The sequence below is a fragment of the Heteronotia binoei genome, chromosome 3 (assembly GCF_032191835.1).
Source record: "Heteronotia binoei isolate CCM8104 ecotype False Entrance Well chromosome 3, APGP_CSIRO_Hbin_v1, whole genome shotgun sequence".
Classification (NCBI taxonomy): Eukaryota; Metazoa; Chordata; class Lepidosauria; order Squamata; family Gekkonidae; genus Heteronotia; species Heteronotia binoei.
This window is the reverse complement of record NC_083225.1, coordinates 100,637,443-100,656,548: the sequence shown is the minus strand read 5'-3', so window position 1 is coordinate 100,656,548 and position 19,106 is coordinate 100,637,443. Positions and strand designations below refer to the sequence as shown.

At 45.1% G+C, this 19,106-nt stretch overlaps 1 protein-coding gene across 2 annotated transcripts in view; it reads right to left on the bottom strand.

Annotated features, from left to right (window-relative positions):
• RCAN1 (regulator of calcineurin 1) overlaps positions 1–19,106 on the bottom strand; it is a 74,933-nt gene that overhangs the window by 13,739 nt on the left and 42,088 nt on the right. The window contains exons 1-2 of one of the 2 annotated variants that reach the window (XM_060234286.1): positions 12,444–12,656; positions 7,723–7,896 (exon numbers count right to left, since the gene is read on the bottom strand). In XM_060234286.1, the coding sequence (XP_060090269.1) occupies positions 7,723–7,896; positions 12,444–12,530 (261 nt within the window). In that variant the 5' untranslated portion in view covers positions 12,531–12,656. Of the gene's footprint in view, positions 1–7,722; positions 7,897–12,443; positions 12,657–19,106 lie in introns of those variants that run through there. The other variant, XM_060234285.1, reaches the window with a different exon arrangement.

The window sequence follows — 19,106 nt, the reverse complement described above, 5'->3', positions numbered from 1 at the left end:
CCTGTATAAATCGATGGTGCGGTGTCATTTGGAGTACTGTGTGCAGTTCTGGTTGCCGCACCTCAAAAAGGATATTATAGCATTGGAGAAAGTCCAGAAAAGGGCAACTAGAATGATTAAAGGGCTGGAGCACTTTCCCTATGAAGAAAGGTTGAAATGCTTGAGGCTCTTTAGCTTGGAGAAACGTCGACTGCGGGGTGACATGATAGAGGTTTACAAGATAATGCATGGGATGGAGAAAGTAGAGAAAGAAGTACTTTTCTCCTTTTCTCACAATACAAGAACTCATGGGCATTCGATGAAATTGCTGAGCAGACAGGTTAAAACGGATAAAAGGAAGTACTTCTTCACCCAAAGGGTGATTAACATGTGGAATTCACTGCCACAGGAGGTGGTGGCGGCCACAAGTCCGCTTGCGGAGAGGGCGGGATATAAATGTAAAGTAATAAATAAATAAATAAAACAAGTATAGCCACCTTCAAGAAGGGTTTAGATAAAAATATGGAGCACAGGTCCATCAGTGGCTATTAGCCACAGTGTGTGTGTATATATAATTTTTTTTGCCACTGTGTGACACAGAGTGTTGGACTGGATGGGCCGTTGGCCTGATCCAACATGGCTTCTCTTATGTTCTTATGAGCAGCATCATTTGTATGTGCCTTTCCACCCTGGAATCTAACCCTAGATCAGAGAGGGTGGATTTTTCTGAAGGAGCAACCCTCTGTAGTCAAAATAGACTTGACTTTGTTAGCCTGGAATCCTGAGCAACTTTAATTCCAACGGGAAGGGACTCAGGGTGAGACCCTGAACCATACAAATCTAATCTGCTGATACTTCTGACGAGTGAGCCACTGGGCAACTGGACCCTTTTGAGCACCTTGCTCATATTTTGGGTGGCTGGGATGTTCCTTCTGTGGAAGAATCAGATGACCCAGCTGGAGCAGGAGAGCTTCTCACCCAACGAAGCCTTCTACCCTGTCTTTCCCACAGAACATAAGAGCCCTGCTGGATCAGACCAATGGTCCATCTAGTCCAGCATCCTGTCTCACACATCAACCAATCAGTTCCTCTGGATGGCCAGCAACAGGACATTGAGGCCGAGGCCTTCCCGATGTTGCCTCCTGGCTCTGGGATTCAGAGGCTTAGTGCCTTCAAGTGTGGAGATTCCCCTCAGTCACCATTGCTAGTAGTCACTGATATACTTATTGTTCACAAATCTATCTAATCCCCCTTTAAAGCTATTTATTCCTGCAGCAGTCATTACTACTTCCTCTGGTAGCGAATTCCACACGTAATAACTGTGTCCATCCTGAACCTACTGCCCATCAGTTTCACTGGATGCCTTTGAGTTCTAGTATTTTGGAAGAGGGAGAAAATTTCTCTTTGTCAACTCTCATGCATAATTTTATAAACCTCTTAGTTTTTATAATTTTATAAACCATCCTTAGTTGTCTCTATTCTAAACTGAAAAGCCCCAGACTTTTCAACCTTTCTTCAGAGGGAAGGTGCTCCAACCCCATAATCATCTTGTTTGAACTCCTCTTCACTTTTTCCTGCATTACTATGGATGGTCTCTGGTGCTAAGGCTGGGCCCGTGGAAAGAAGGGATAACTCTGAGATGAGGAAAACATTTGGCTTCTAAAGGGCATCCCCCAATTTGGTGGTATGGGCCAGGGTGTTCTCAGGACCTGAAGCATCCATTCTGTGACTGAGTTGAAAAGGGTGGGGAAAACTGGCCTGGCCATCATATTAGGAGCTGCCTGGGATCCCAACTGCTGGGGAAGGCTTTATGATGCAGCACAGGAAGGAATCATTCTCCCACTGCCCCAAGGGCCTGCAAACTGTTCAGGCTACTGCCAGTTCTGCTGGTCCCAGCTTTGCCCCAGTGTGTGTGTGTGTGTGATTACCTTACCTGGAATGTCTTCTGGTCTGCTTGTTGGCATCTGCAGGCCTTCACTAAGAGGCAATTAGCATGGCTGGCTGGTGTCACTTTCCCAGCTATGACTGACTCCATCCTTGCTGTCACTGGGGGGAAGGTGCAGCCCAAAGCTTTGGGTTTCCCCCTCCCTGTGGCTGAATGTGCGACGTATCGAAGGCAGTCCACGTTCTTTCCCTGCTGCTCAAAGCTTCAGGAAGAGAGGACCTCTCTCTGATCTTTCTTCTTTTTGGTCCCTGAGACCATCAGCTTCTTAGTGTCTGAAGGTGTAGAAGCTCTCTCTTTCTCCATCTGATCCCAGCAAGCCAAGCTCAATCCAATGTTGTTGTTTTTATAGTTTGGTCATGGAGTGGAGTTCAAAGTGTTATGTTGGAGCAGCTGGGCTATCCAAACTCCAGGGTCAACCTTTGATCTCTCCAACAGAGGTCTTCGCAAAAATCTACATAGCCCTGACTGGAGCAAGTGGAGGCATGATTTTACCATTTTGGATGACCTTTCCCCATTGAGGGAGAAAGACCGGGAATCAAGTGATGACAAAATTTACTGTGCAGTAATTAGGCAGTGTTTCTTAAGGTCCCATTGAAGAGTTAAAAACTGAGTATGCTGTCAGAGAACTATATTCTGGGTGAGGACTCACTTAAGTATATATTTAAATTTGTATCAACAGTTTCAGAAACATTTAAGATACAGCATCTGTCCCCTCACCCCTTAAAATGTTTACAAGATTTCTCTGTGGACTGAAAAGCCTCTTGATACAGTGTCATGAAAGGTACAAGAACTCTGACAAAAGCAAAAAAAAGCCACCACATAATCGTGTTGGGGAATGAAAGAGTTTAAAATTTTCTCTCTGCTGGCTAACAAATTATCTAAAATTAAAACTTATTTTAAATCTTTCCTCATGTAAGTTTTGAGGGAGTAAGGATCTTTCTTATTGAGATGTGCACCACCATTCTACTCAGCTAAGTACAGAACCATCCTCTAGAGCAATGATCTTTCCTCCGGCGGATAAGGCTGTCCCTGTGAAGGAAAGCTCCATGCTTGGCTGAATGGAGTCATAGGATACAATTCAGTTTCTTTGGAAAAGCAGAGATGGATAAGAAACATCACTGTTTTTCAAAAGTGGCTTTTATGGAGAAACCAGACACTCACTTTTTGATCTACCAATTCAGCCATACAAATAATCACACAGTAGGTCTCTGAAAAACAAGTTTCTTACCTGTAACTGATGATCTTCGAGTGGTCATCTGTGCAGTCACACTGATGGGAGAAGGTGCCGACGCCGATCACGATCGGTAACTTCAAAGCTGCGGATTTCCATGCCCCCGTCCCGGTGCGCATGCCCAGAAGCCCCCCTGCGTATGCTCACCAGGACAGAAGTGGACATCCCGCCAGTTCCTTCTGACCGCTGCATGAGCCCTGGGGCGGACCGACAGCAGTGGGGAAGGTGGGTGGGTAGCGTGACTGCACAGATGACTACTCGAAGATCATCAGTTACAGGTAAGAAACCTGTTTATCTTCTTCGTGGTCTCTGTGCATCACACTGATGGGAGAATAGCAAGCTAACAGCCTACCTGGAGGAGGGTTGCACGGTCCGTCAACAGGAGAGCGACTGCAGAACTGCACGTCCCACGGACGAACCTTGATGCCACTGAAGGTCCAGCGCATAATGTCTGATGAAGGTATGTGGGGAGGACCAGGTAGCAGCCTTACAAATGTCTCGCAATGGCACTCCTTTCATGAACGCTGCCGAGGTAGCCATTGCTCTTGTGGAATGTGCTCGAATAGGCCCTGGAAGAGGTCTTTTGCGCAGCAGGTAGCACAGTTTAATCGTCTCTGTTAACCACTTCGAGAGTCTCTGCGATGAGATCCTCCGACCCAAGGAGGCCGGGGCATAAGAGACGAAAAGCCTAGGGTTCTTCCGGGAGGGCCCTACTCTATGCAAGTAAAAGGAGAGCGCCTGCTTAATGTCCAGGGCGTGGAGCCTCCTCCCTGACTCCGTAGCCGGGTTAGGAAAGTAGACCGGCAGGCAGATCTCCCTGTTTAAGTGGAAAGATGACACCACCTTGGGCAGGAATGTAATGTCCGAACGTAGCCACATGCCCTCTGGCCGGAATCGGAGATAAGGGTCATCGTACCTCAACGCTGCAAGTTCCCCTACCCTCCGTGCTGAGGTGATGGCCACCAGGAACGCTGCCTTCCACGACAGCAGTTGCAGGGAACACGTCGCCATAGGCTCAAAGGGCTTTCCCATCAGGGCCTCCAGAATCCCCGGAAGAACCCACGATGGAGTTGGGTCTCTAACAGAGGGGTATAGCCTCGCCACTCCCACAAGAACCTCTTTGTAGTGGGATGCGCAAACACCGAGTGCCGTTCGATTTGCGCATGGCTGGCCGAGATGGCCGCCAGGTACACCCTTATAGATGACACTGCTAGTCCTTTGTCCAGAAGGGCGAGTAGAAAGTCGAGGATCACGGGCAGACCCACTGCCGTCAGGTCCCCCAGGGTGTTAGAGGTGAATTGCACAAACTGCGCCCACTTATAGGCGTACGACTTTCTTGTGGATTCCCTCCTACTATTGAGGATGACATGCTGAGCCCTCAGGGACAATGCATTCACCCGAGTCTCCATGCCGTCAACTTCAGATGCGGGACATCGTGGTGGACCACTAGCCCCTGTTGGGATAGCAGTAGATTCGGCACCGTGGGGAAATGGTGGAAGACTCCCCTGGATAACCGCAGGATGGGGGTGAACCAGTGTTGCCTGGGCCACCATGGGGTGACCAGAATTCCCTTCAGACGTTCCCTGTACAGCTTCTGCACTGCCCACGTCATTAGCGGAATCAGGGGAAACAAGTACACGTGACAAAGGTTCCATGGGAACAGGAGGCCGTCTCCCAGCGACAGCAGATCTCTCCCTCCCCGGCAACAGAACTGTCTACACTTTCTGTTGTTGTGGGTGGCGAAGACATCTATCTCCGGTGTCCCCCACCTCTGGAAGATGGGTTGGAAGAAGTTCCAGTTGAGCTCCCATTCGTGAAGGGAAGCTCCCCCTCGACTGAGAAAGTCTGCGCACACGTTCTGGTCGCCAGGAAGATGAGCTGCTGTTAGATGCGTGTTCATTTCCCTGCAGATTTCCCAAATGCGCAAGGCTAGGAGACAAAGTTTCTGTGATACTGTGCCCCCCTGCCTCTTTATGTAGGCCAGCGCTGTGGTGTTGTCTGTTAGGATCGCCACAGCCCGGTTTGCTAGTAACGGCCTGAAGGAGAGAATGGCATGGTGAATCGCCAGTAGCTCTAAAAAGTTTATGTGATACTGCAGGTGGTCCTTGGGCCACCTGTTGCCCACACATAGTCCATTCACATGCGCCCCCATCCCCATAGGGATGCATCCGAGGCTAGAGTTATTGTTGGTTGTAGTTTGTGGAAAGGCGCTCCCGCCAGCAGGTGACGCCCTTGCTGCCACCACCGTAGCATTGCCAGAACCTCTTGCAGGATGGAAAACCTGCGCAAAGGGGAATCTACCTGGCATCTGAAGTGCTTCAGGAACCATAACTGAAGGCTCCTCATGTAGAACCTGGCAAAGACCAGAACCGACGTGGTGGATGCCATCAGGCCCAACAGGCGTTGCACCTGAAGAGCGGTGACCGTCTGGTTTCGTTGAAAGATCTGTACCAGGTCCACAATGTCCTCTGCACGCTTCTCCGGCAGAAACGCCTTGCACGACTGGGTGTCCAGGATAGCCCCGATGAATTGAACCCCCTGAGAAGGTTGGAGACAGGACTTTTTCTTGTTCACCTGCAGACCCAATTCCTGCAGAAGGGTCAGGGTGGTGGAGATGTGTTGCAGTAGACGGGCCTTTAACTCTGCCACCAGAAGCCAGTCGTCGATGTATGGAAATAGTATGATGCCCTGTAGCCTCAGATGGGCTGCCACCACTACCATTGTTTTTGTAAACACCCTGGGGGCCGTGGAAAGGCCGAAGGGTAGGGCTCGGTACTGATAGTGCATAGTCCCGATGGCAAACCTGAGGAATTTCCTGTGGGACGGATGGATACTTATATGAAAGTAAGCGTCCTGCAGGTCTAGGATGGCCATCCAATCTCCCTGATTCAACAAGGGGAGTATGCTGGGTAATGAGGTCATCCTGAATTTGTGATGTGGGATGTAGAAATTGAGACCTCGAAGGTCCATGATGGGACGCAGGCCTCCATCCCGTTTTGGGATAGCAAAGTAACGGGAGTAAAAGTCTAGTCTCTCTTGGCTTGTCGGGACTGGTTCTATGGCCTTCTTTTGGAGCAGCACACACACCTCCTCCTGAAGAGTTGGAGATGGACTGGTGCAGACGAATGTTGGAACCGCTGGTTCCTGTTGGAATTCTATCATATAACCCAGCCGGATTATTGATAACACCCACTGGTCTGTTGTTATTGTGGACCACGCCTGGTAAAAAGGCCACAGCCGGGTATGGTCTGAAGTACGGGTGGGGGAAGGGAAACATGGGGAGGGACAGTCAAAGACCCTGTTTGGGCTGCCGATTTCCTTTCTGGATCGCATTCCTACTTTGCTCTGGAAGTCCTGGCAGAATTGCTGACAATTGGTCCCACAAGGCGTATTGATATCGCCCCGTTCAGACAGAGTAATTTGCCACCTTCAGTCCCAGCGAGCCCGCCGAGTAGACTCGTCGTCCCAAGTTGTCCAGTTTCTTCCCCTCTTTATCTGGGGGGGTAGCATGGGTCTTCCTTGCTTTCGAGGACGATGCCACCACCACCAAATTTGGTTTGGGGTGATTGAAGAGGAAGTCTGCTGTGGACTCTTGTATCCGGTACATGTGATCAAGCCTGCGTGATGAGATGGGCGTGGACGCAGGCTTGTCCCACGAAGCCTTTGCTGTGTGCAGCATCACGGTTGTCAGCGGGAGGGCAAGTGCAGTTGACGTGTCCCTCTGTACAATGTCAAACACATTGTCCGTGACGACCGGTTGAGGTTGGACCGTTGGGAGGGATAGGGACTGAGCCATTCTTTTTATCAAGTCCCCATAGGATTTTAGGTCCTCCGAGGGAGAGATGGGTTGCTCCTCGGTGACCTTGTGTGACGGTGGAAATCCAACGAATGCTAAGAAGAAATCCACCGACCGTAGCAAAGATCGACTGATCTCAGCAGCGGTCAGAAGAGAACTGGTGGGATGTCCACTTCTGTCCTGGTGAGCATGCGCAGGGGGGCTTCTGGGCATGCGCACTGGGACGGGGGTGCGGAAATCCGCAGCTTTGAAGTTACCGATCGTGATCGGCGTCGGTGCTTTCTCCCATCAGTGTGATGCACAGAGACCACGAAGAAGAAAAATAAGTGAACTACGGAGTTAAATATTCTACAGCAGCTTTAAGTTTATATGCATAAAACACAGTACAAACTCCAGTATAGCTTTAAGACTTGCTATTGTGCCTTGAGCAAATCAGCAGAATTCTGACCTACCTGTTGTGTGATTATACAATGCCCAGTGTTCCCTCTAAGCGGAGCTTAAGTGTGAGCTACCTCACAGTTTTTTAGCCTGTGGCTCACACATTTTTGTCTTAGCTCAGGACAAATGGCCCCAGAGCAAGCTAATTTATGCAGTAGCTCACAACTTTAATGCCAGTAGCTCACAAAGCAGAATTTTTGCTCACAAGACTCCACAGCTTAGAGGGAGCATTGACCATGACTGTAAGCAAAATTGAAAACAAAAGTGAAAAATAAATGTAGCCTATACATGTAACAATGAAGTCATTTTACCAAAACAGCCATTGTATCTTACCTGAGCAAAATACAGTTTCAGTTCCTTCCCAAGAAACTCCGTCTTATGTAACTGAATTTTAGCATCTGCTGCTGACAAAGGGTTGCTGAAGTTTATCCTTATTCTTTTAAAACTCTTAAAATATTGAAAGGTGACATCCTTGTCATATGTTCTAAACAGTGTTTCAAATTTGGCCTGAAAGATAATATTAAAAAGTAAATAACTTTTAAATGTCTGTAGTCACATTTTACTGTTTTTATCAGGGGTTTTTTTTTGCATTTTCTTACTTTATTAAAGGAAGAATTTAAAAATTAACAACTTCAACCAAATATTTTACACTATACAAACTTAATATCACATAAACATTATATAATCATGTTTTCTTCATCTTCTTCCTTCATTCTTCTCTCAAAGATTAAAAAAATAAGATTTATAAAATTCACTAGTTAATCTTAGCTCATTATATTAGCTTTACATTATATATTTCAAATCTAGTTTGAGCTAAGTTATTCTACAAATAATATAATATAGCCCAGTCCTGAGAGACCTTAAAAATTAAGGACTGGAGGAGAACAAAACTCCATCTTCCATAGGCTGATTGTACCTTGGGGGAACATACTAGACACTTACAGCAGTCCTGCCACTCTCTAATATCAGAGAGTTATGCTTCCATTATAAATTGTACCCAAAACCTCATTTTTAAAAGGAGTCAACACTCTCCTCAAAATCTCCATGATCTTCAGAACTGCATACATGACTTGCTTTAACTGGAGTAGGAGGAGTTTTAAAAATCCTTGTTAGAGACTTCAGGGGCCTGCAGTTGTAACAACAAAAGACCTGACCAATATTTTTCTTTCTTCTATGAAATAAGGGGCTATCAAAAGGTTATCATATGGGATTACCCATTGGAAGAAGGAGGTAAAGGATCTTCCACCGCCCAAACAAACCTCTGCTGCACATTACCTGGCACTGAAATTGAAATGACATCTGCCTACTTAAAAGTCATTATCCTTCACCCCAGCCAGCCTCCAGTGCTGTTGAATCTGTCATGTAGAGCACATCATGGGCATTTATTGACAAAGGCCAAGGGCATCAATGAACACTGGAAATTATTTTTGTCCAGCCCGGTCCTTCCCTGTTCTTGCATTTGTTTAAAGAAAAGCAACTGTATTTATTTAGCAAAATAAATGAGAAACATACAGTGCAGTGGAGTGATAAGGAGAGAGAAATAGCAGGAGATGGTTGCTTCCCTCCAGCAACGGACAGCACATCTCATTTATTTTTACTGGACTCTCTCCATCTACCAAGGCAAGGTAGGTTCTAATTACTACAACAAAACACCATTTATACTATTACTGCAGGACTGGGGGACGAACATAAAATCAAAGATAAATTACCTTCTAACTATGGCTCCTGAACATTTCTTTCTGTAAAATTCAAGCCTATCACTTGAGACAGTTGGTCAGAGCATTATGCACAATTCTCCATTATGGTGAAAAAAGCAAGCACTCCATAATGTAATTAATTCTACTATAATTCTTCTATAATATGCACAGGCAGTAAGATTTATCCCCAAATTATAACAATGTCACAAAACAAGAGCTGCTAAGAGGCAATCCTTCTCCTCTAAAGCTGTAATCCTAAAAACAATTTCCTGAGAGAAAGTCCCATTGAATAAAATGGGACTTACTCCCAAATACATCTGCTTAGAATTGCTCCATAAAATTCATTTCAAAGGGATAAACCTCTGTTGAATGTTATTTGCAAAATAGCTGCAAACAAAAGGTTTAATTGATAAAACCTATTGACATTAACAATAACAATACAGAATAACAACTGGAGAGCCAGTATGGTATAACGGTTAGAATGTCAGAATAGGGAGAAAGATGGGTGTAAGTGGAGTAAATAAATACAAGCAGTGGACCTACAAAGACTTGTGAGGAAGGATCTTATTTTCCCCTTCCCCTTTCTTGAAAGGTCCTATTTGTTCCACTTTCCTTCTCACCTTCCCACTCACCAGACAAGCTAACTTCATCTTTCCCATTTTCACCTTTTCCTCCTTCCCTCCACCTGGCAGCCTCCCCCCAGCAAAACACTGGCAGAGCTGCATGGTGCCAATTGCCAGGCTGAGAGCAGTTGTGAAGAGCAGCTGAGCTGGGTCCAGTTGCACAGTGGGGAACCTGCAAGGAGTTGTGGAGTGACCTCACTTTCCCGTGTCCCTCTCCTCTACACTATTTCTTCCTTCCCTCCTGGCAACACTCATATCCTCAGCTTTCCCTGCTTCCTTTTGTCCTCCCCTTCAGCTACATTTATTATTTGTTTACTTCAGTTATATCCTACCTTTCTACACAATGGGGACACAAGTGAGCTTCCATGATAGAGCTGGGATTTGAACCTGGGTCTCCTAGATCTCAATCTGAAAGTCTAACCTGTACACAACACAGGTTTTCATGGGATGGCTGCTGTGGAAGAGTAGTAAGCAGTCAGCTCTGGGTGAATTCTGCAAGTTGCATGGGACCTTGGGGTTATTGATGGGCCTGGTCCCAATAAGTCATTCCTCAAAGGTGAAAACAGGTCTGGAAAAGGTCCTGCCCCCTCCCCCTGACTTTTTTGACAGACACCAAGGTTTGAAGGCTGATAATTCTGTTATGATTACCTAGCCACAGTCCCTGAGAGCATTCATTTCTTAAAGCTAAGGGCACCAATTCTATTAGTTGGCGAGGTTTTCTATTTTTAGATATTTAATTTTATTTTTAGATGTCAGACTTTTCTGCAAACCTGGGCCCTTTTCTGTGTTGTCCAATCATGGCACCAGTCTCCAGATTTAAGTATCCACAGATGGGGCCATGCTGAGAAACAGATATACTGAAGTCAAAGAAGCATAACTGGGCATACTGATGAAAGCAATACACATTCCAATTTATCAACAAAATATAATATTCTCCTGAAAGGGATTTGCATTTTTAACATTTGTAAGACATACAGGAGTTCAGAAGGTGTATCCATCATCACCATTCAATGCTGGGAAAATCTTCACCAGATGATTTTGTCTGCCACATAGCTGTTACAGGCATGAAACTGCTCTCAGGAAACAATAACCAGTTTAGCATCAATTAAAAGCTTTGCCTCAGTACCAAACTGGAACGTTTGCATTTTTGAAAAGGGATGGGCTAATGACTTCTGACCCACACAGCATACTTCTATTGGTCTGTTGGACAGCCAATTACTTCAGGCATAAGTTTGCCAACAGCTGGCAACTCCAAACTGAGGTGCTGGATGTTTACTGAATGCACTACTGGAATAAGCAGGAGACTATCCAACTCCCAAATTATTTTTTAAATTATTTACAAAGGCAGCTGATATTTTAAATTAATGTTGGTGGCAGTGGGAACAGAATTTTGGAGGCACACAAGTTTTAAATCTACCAATTTGAATGTTCATGCAGCTGCTTTTCAAAATTCAGATCAATATACATTGATCAGTATACATTGAGTTAACCAAATGCAGTTTCATCTCAATACTGCAGCTAAAAATATTCCCAAGGCTCATAGACTTTTCTTGTTTTTAATCTCTAAATGCTGTAGATTTTATGTAACCCATTTGGGAAATAGCAAGTTCAGTAAGGAGGATAGAAAATATTTTCAGCACAAATATGTAAATGCTTTGAAATTAAGAATTTATCCCAAAATGGTCAGTCTTCTTTCTTGGTATTTTTATATTTTTATGTGCATGTGCCTGTGCACCTGGAATTCATGGTGACCTCTAGTGACTAACCTCTTCTGGGGAGGGCATGGAGGATATTCAGAGAGATGGCTGAATAAGCCTGCTGGTGTCCTCTCGACTTCTGGTATTCCAAGGAGGTCTCCCATCCAAGTATTTGCCAACAGTCAGCCCTGTTTAGCTTCCGAGATCTGATGGGATCAGGCTTGCCTGGGCTATCCAGGTCAGACACAGTCTGCCCTTTCCTTATTAGAAAGAGGCAAGGTTGAGTTTCTATACCTTTGGTACATTTCAAAAGGTATCAAAAATGCAGGAGCAGAACTTTTATTAAAAAAAAAGATGGGAGACAATGGCAACTTAAGTAAGTAGATGTATTGTAGCATAGCTGTGAACAGGTGAAGGCTCTGGTCCAAAAAAGTTTAAGACACAATTAATCTGTTCCTGTTTAAGGCACCACAAGACTCTTTTATTACTACAAACTATTGATGATCTCCGAAAATCTTGTATTTTAAGTATTTCTCACATTTTAAATGGAAAGCATTATATTTTATGTAACCAGTCCTTTCTCTCTAACCTGCCCCCAACAGTTTGGAAAGAAAAAATTGCTTTGCATTTGCCAGTGGAATATACCCTAGCAGCCTTTGTACCTGTGAACATTCTGACCAAGAAGTCACTGCATTCACTGAAAAGCATATTATAAACTCTAATGCAGTTATTTACTCAATGAGATATACTGTATTCTGCATTCCAGTACTGCTGAATTTTATGGATACAAATCTAATTTAAGTGTTTACAGTTCTACATTTAAAACTGAAATAAAATGATGTATAAAGACCTAACAATCCTGTAGCATTCTACAAATTTATGAAGCACACAACATCTCCACAAAAGCACATCAGCCTTGGCACCATGAAATTAATTTGACATTGCAGTACCTATATGACTTGTAGTCCTAATGTGATTGTCATTTGGATACATCTATATTTCTCAGCACTCCCCAACGCACACACACACATGCTTACCCTGGTTTCAGGCTGACTGAAGATATTGTTGTCCACAGCACAGGCAATTAAGGAGCCAAAAATGTAATCAAAGTTTCTAAAATGCATCTTGAGTTCTTTAAAAAGAATGCTGAGCACAGAGCACAAGCCTGAGAAGAACACTTTTTTGAGGAAGCTGTTATGTGTTCTAGAGAGTTTATAAAGGGCCAAGCCCAGCCCCCCCCCCTTAAAAGTTTTCAGAGCATCCTGTATGCGACAGCAAATTCCTGAACAAAGTCCTGTCCCATGCTTTCAGGCAGTCAGGGACAAAATGTAAGCTTCAACTGGAAAGAGGTGACGTAAGCATATTAGTCAGTTTCCCTATGCTAATTAAATTTGTTCTGGAGGATGGAAAAAACAGCTGAGGTTTGCACAGACAGCTGCTTTATCAACTCCTCTTGCAGCATAGTTTCCATTGGTAGTAATTCCATTTACACTCAGACTACAGACTCTTCCCTTGAATGGGACAACCCACTTCAAGATGGAAAAAGTTACTGTTTGAGGATCAAGGTCTACTTAGTAAACAGCAATTAGCCAGCAGCAAGGGGAAAAAAATAACAAAGGATGGAAAACTGGGATGTCTTAATAAACTGTGTGGAGCCCAGTCCTATTTACGTATACTCAGAAACAAGTCTCACTGGTTTGAATGAGGCATCCTCACAAGACTGCCATCTAAGGCTTGTACTTTCCAAAAACTTATTTTCATTTTTTTTAAAGACAAGAATCTAGAGAATATCTAAGTCTTTCCCCATATAAGACTTTATCACATAAAATGCATTCTGCAATCATCTTCCTCTTTAACCTGCTAGTTTTCTGCAATTCTTCCTGGAGATCTTATATTCCACTCTCCCTTAGAAAAGACTCTCAGTTGTCTCTCATCCAGACTGTGATTGCATCCATAGCCATTTTATATCACTCAGGAATAAATGTTCATAGGTTGATCACAATCCAGAACAAGTTGCAGATCTTAAATCTCATGGAAATCAGTGGGACTCAATATGCTGAATTATTTGAAATTAAATTCGTCCAACCTATTCTGGATTATAGTGAGTGCAACTGTACTTCTACTAAAGAAAATAAGGGGGCTTAATTGCAATGAAGGAATTGATAAAAGGAAGTACTTCTTCACCCAAAGGGTGATTAACACATGGAATTCACTGCCACAGGAGCTGGTGATGGCTGCAAACACAGACAGCTTCAAGAGGGGACTGGATAAACATATGGAGCAGAGGTCCATCAGTGGCTATTAGCCACAGCATATTGATGGAACTCTCTGTTGCGCAGTGATGGTCTGTATTCTTGGTGCTTTGGGGGGGGGGGCAACAGTGGGATGGCTTCTAGTGTCCCAGCCCCACTGATGGTGCCTGGGGTTTTGGCCACTGTGTGATACAGAGTGTTGGACTGGATGGGCCATTGGTCTAATCCAACATGTCATCTCGTGTTTATTTATTTTAACTGATTTTTAGCCTGCCCTTTCCATAGAACAGGCTCAGGGTGGGTTACATCATAAAAACAATCAACAGTAAATAACAATAAAAGACCAATTTAAAATATATAAAATCTAAAACTACAGAGTGACAATAGAGACTAAAATGGCAGGTTCTGCCTCAAAGACATGGCCTATTGTCCAGGTGCAGCAGATCTTATAGTACTGGGATGGAAAGAAGAGGGGAGGCCAGTAACAATTGACGTCCATTGCCTCAGCTGAAAGCCTGGTGAAAGAGCTCTGTTTTACAGGCCCTGTGGAATTGGAGCAGATCCCGCAGGGCCTGGATCTCCAGGGGGAGCTCATTCGACCAGGCAGGGGCCTGGGCTGAAAAAGCCCTGGCTCTTGTCGAGGCCAGATGGATGTCTCTGGGGCCTGGTATCACCAAATGTTGTTGGGTCGCTGATCGTAAAGACCTACGGGGCTCATACAGGAAGAGATGGTCCCGAAGGTATGCTGGACCCTGGCTGTATAGGGCTTTAAAGGTAAGTATCAACACCTTGAACCGGATCCAGTACTCAATTTGTAGCCAATTGTATTCTCAATTGCAAGTGTTATTCCATTAAAGGTTTGGTATGGTATGGATCTGTGCCCGTACTGGCGACGATGTCAACATCTGTGCAGCAGCGTTCTGCACAAGCTGGAATTTCCGAGGAGGGTCAAGGGCAGCCCCATGTAGAGAGAGTTACAATAATCTAGTCTGGAAGCGATCATCGCATGGGTCACTGTGGCCAGGTAGTGGGGGGCAAGATATGGGATCAACTGTCTGACCCACCTCTGATGGAAAAAGGCCAATCTGGCAGTGGTGGTAACCTAGGCCTCCATAGTCAGAGAGACATCTAAGAATACCCCCAAGCTCTTCACCCTCGATGCGGGCATCAATGAAGCCCCAGCAAAGGATGAGAGCCTGATCTCTGATCCCAATCCTCTGTAACCTAGGCACAGGACCTCCATCTTCGATGGATTCAATTTCAGTCGGCTCTGTTGCAACCAACCAGCCACAACTTGCAATGCCCTACCCAGTTCCTCTGGGGCCGAATCCAGGCAGCCATCCATCAGCAGATAGAGCTGGGTATCATCTGCATATTGATGACACCCCAGCCCATACCTCCAAATAATCTGGACAAGGGGGCGCATGTAGATGTTGAATAACATTGGGGAAAGAATTGCTCCCTGTGGCACACCACATTGTAATGGGTGCCGCTGGGATAATTCACCCCAAAGCACCATCCTCTGTCCCCAACCTTGGAGAAAGGAGACCAGCCACTATAAGGCTAGCCCCTGTATTCCTGTGTCGGTGAGGTGGGGAGCCAACACTTTGTGATCGACCATATCCAACGCTGCTGACAGATCAAGAAGGATTAGCAGCGCTGAACCACCTCGATCCAGATGCTTCTGGAGATCATCCACCATGGTGATCAACACCATCTCCGTCCCATGGGCAGGGCAGAAGCCGGACTGGAAGAGATCCAGGACATCAGCGCCCTCCAAGAAAGCCTGAAGCTGTGTTGTCACTGCCCTCTCCACTTCCTTGCCCAGGAATGTTAAGTTCAAAACTGGGTGGTAGTTTGCTAGGACCATAGGGTCCAAAGATGATTTCTTTAGGAGAGGACAGACGACTGCCTCCTTCAAGGCCCCTGGGAAAGCCCCTGTTGAAAGGGACAAGTTGATGATCTCCCTCGGGGGAATTTGTATGCCGTCACCACAGGCTTTAACCAGCCATGATGGACAAGGATAAAGGGGGCAAGCGGTGGGTTTCACAGCAGCCAGGGTGTTATCAACTTTATCCCGGGAGAGCAGACTGAAATGGTCCAAAACTGGACCTGAAGATGGGCAAGGGGCTTCCAGTTCCATTATTGTATCAATTGTGGCTGGAAGATCGCGGCAGAGCAACAAGACTTTTTCTGCAAAACAATCTGCAAAAGCCACACAGCCTATATTCAATTCCCCAACATTTGGCATGCTTTGAGGCAAAGATGTTAAGGACCGAATTAATCTAAATAACTGAGCTGGGTGCGATTCTGCAGACGCAATGGAGGCAGCATAGAACTCCTTCTTTGCTGCCTTCGTTGCCATCTCATAGGTCTTCATGAACAACCTATAAGATCTTCTTGTAGCTTCATCTCAGGCCTTCTGTCACACTCTCTCTAATCATCTCAGCTCCCATTTCATCTGTCTCAGCTCTGAGGAATACCAAGGAGCCAAGCTGGTACAGAAGTGGAGAGGGTGCTGGGGAGTGATCACATCGATGGCATCAAAAAGGTGGCTATGCCAGTCTTCCACCAGCTCATCCAATGGGCTGCCAGAGGGAATTGATCTCACAGAGCCTCCTGGAACCTATTCGGGTTCATTTGGCTCCGTGGGTGAGCATAAATCAGCTCGCTACCTAAACAGGGAGGGTTAGGTGTGCATAACTGGGCCTTCAGGACAAAATGGTCTGACCATGGCACTACATCCATTTGTAATGCAGTCCACTTAAATCCCCGAGACAAAGATAAGATCTAGTGTGTGACCTGCTTGGTGTGTGGGAGCTGAAACAACTTGAGATGGCCCTAGTGTCGCTAAGGATCAAGTCCTTAGCCTGATAGGAGGTCACAACCTCAACAGAACCAATACTCTAGAATACTCCAGTGCCCAGACGGATATAGCCTCCATCAGGCCAGGAAGGATACTGGCTGGTGCGTTAGGCGGACGGTATGTTGAAGTCCCTCATCACACGATACTTAGCTATGTTGTAATGCTTGTTCCAAAAACATCTTACTTCATATATCAACTAAGTGTACAAATGAACAATTTCAAAAATTTATGTCATGAACTGCACCAATATTTCACTCAATTCATGGCTCTGAAGCAATCTTTTTATTTCATTTTCTCTACTGGAACAGCGTTAACACTGTTTCTAATATTCCTGTTAACAGTTTCTTCAGGCTGGCCTTGGATCAGAGAAGAAGAAGAAAGGATATGTAACAAGCAACACAAAAAGATGCTTTCCTGGCTGCTAACTGCATCTCCCAAGTGGAAACTGTATTGTATAATACCACAGAATCAGGCAGGCATTTGTCAGAATCCATACCATGTCTTCTGCCAAAATTATTCTTTTGCTTTATATTAGTGTTAGGTTGTCTATATTTTACAATGTTGCATACCTTGTCCTTGGGGTGCTGGGAACCAACATGAAAGTATTCCTGCATTTGTTGCCAGGGAATACCATCTCCCTCATGTACTAGGGAAGAAAGGAGAAACATGTCCTTCAAGATAATGCTTTGTGATGTCTCTGAATTACACCCTGCTTAGTTCACATTAGAAAGTAACTGCTTTTCACTTGTTTATGTTAAGAAGGGTTGGGAGGGGGAGAATGGGAACCTGGGAGGAGTTATTTAGAACTATATATATTGATTAGTTTCATTCCTAGCAATGGTCTTAAAGTGAGCACATGCATTTGTGACAACTCAATAAAGCAGGGGTGGCCAAACTTGCTTAATGTAAGAGCCACATAAAAGAAACATCAAATGTTTGTGAGGTGTAAGACGTGAATAAGGAAGGAAGGAAGGAAGGAAGGAAGGAAGGAAGGAAGGAAGGAAGGAAGGAAGGGAGGGAGGGAGGGAGGGAGGGAGGGAGGGAGGGAGGGAGGGAGGAAGGAAGGAAGGAAGGAAGGAAGGAAGGAAGGAAGGAAGGAAGGAAGGAAGGAAGGAAGGAAGGAAGGAAGGAAGGAAGGAAGGAAGGAAGGAAGGAAGGAAGGAAGGAAGATAGATAGATGGGGGAGGGGGGAGAAAGAAAACTTTTAACTTTAAATGCATTCTCCAAGTTGCTGGCTGCCTTAGCGAAGTTATTTAAAGAGAGAAATGCCTTCTCCAAGCTGGCCAATAGGGCAGTGGGGGTTTCAAGAGCTGCTCAGTATGTATGAAAGAGCAACATGTGGTTCCCAAGCTGCAGTTTGGCTGCCCCTTCAATAAAGCTTCACCTATACCACTATAGCAGAAGGCTATCTGATTGTTACTTAGCAAACCTCACAGCATCCTGAAAAGGGCAGAAAATTTTTAGGTACTTGTACATTTTTTTTCTGTAATCAGTGGGGAGATTTTAGATTAGGAAAAAGGTGCTTTTTAAAAATCCAATTCTTACCCCCACTTTGTTTTAAATTTTAAAATGCAAGAAAAAACTGGTGTTGCACTTAGCTGCAACCATTGTTCATTAAATAGTCTTCCGTGCAGACACAAATGAAACTGAGCTTTTGCAGGGCTCCCACAGAGAGGAGCTAGTAAGCTTTTAAAAGAATTTTCTGGAGCCCAAGAGTGCTTTCCCACCCTTCAATCTTCCTTGTAGAGTTTTCCACCTATGGGTCACGTGATACAGGAGGGGGAGCACTCTTCCCTCCATCCTCCTTTCTCTTCTGTAAAGTAGTGAGCATAACATAGAAGCCCACGGTGGGAAATAGCGAATTCACTCATCAAGGAGGAGGGTGTGGGCTGGATCAGCAGAAGACTGAATGCCACATCGCTTTCTACACAGTTGCCTCACTCCTAGAGTTGACATCCATTGAATAATGTCAGATAGAAGTAGAGGGGACTGAGAGGTAGTCTTGCTTGAGTGCTTGTGAAGCAATGAAGATATATTGATCAGACAGCTCCTACTTGTCTCAGTGTATGTTGTTTTTATTATTAACTACCCATCTAGACAAAGTTTGTGCAGAGATGGCCTTTCCTTTACTGTGGCATGCGAAGCAGGTGAATAAATTCCTGTCCTTTCTGAATTCCTCTGTTCTCTTTAAATAAAAAAAGAAGAGTCCCTCTTACATCTAATGCATGTAAAGTTCCTTTTGCCAAATGGGTTGGTCAAGAAAACCAGGAGGGTAATGTCCTGACCCGTTGGGAATCTGGAGGCCACCTTTCATGACCAGATGGGGGTGCCACCTGATACTGCCACCACTCTGGAATTAGGGTCCCTTGGAAAGACCCAGAGTCCCCTCACAAGCCCTTCAGATCCCTTGCTTTGGCCAAGGAAACAGGCGTGTAGACCAGGCAAAGTAACAAAGGACAAGAAAAAGGTTTATTTTAAAGAGGCTAATCAATAAAGGGGAAGTGAACAGATAAGGTGCTTTAATGTGGGTGAAGAAAAATAAACATAAAGTCTCTAACGTGACTGAACTTAACTGTCCCTTG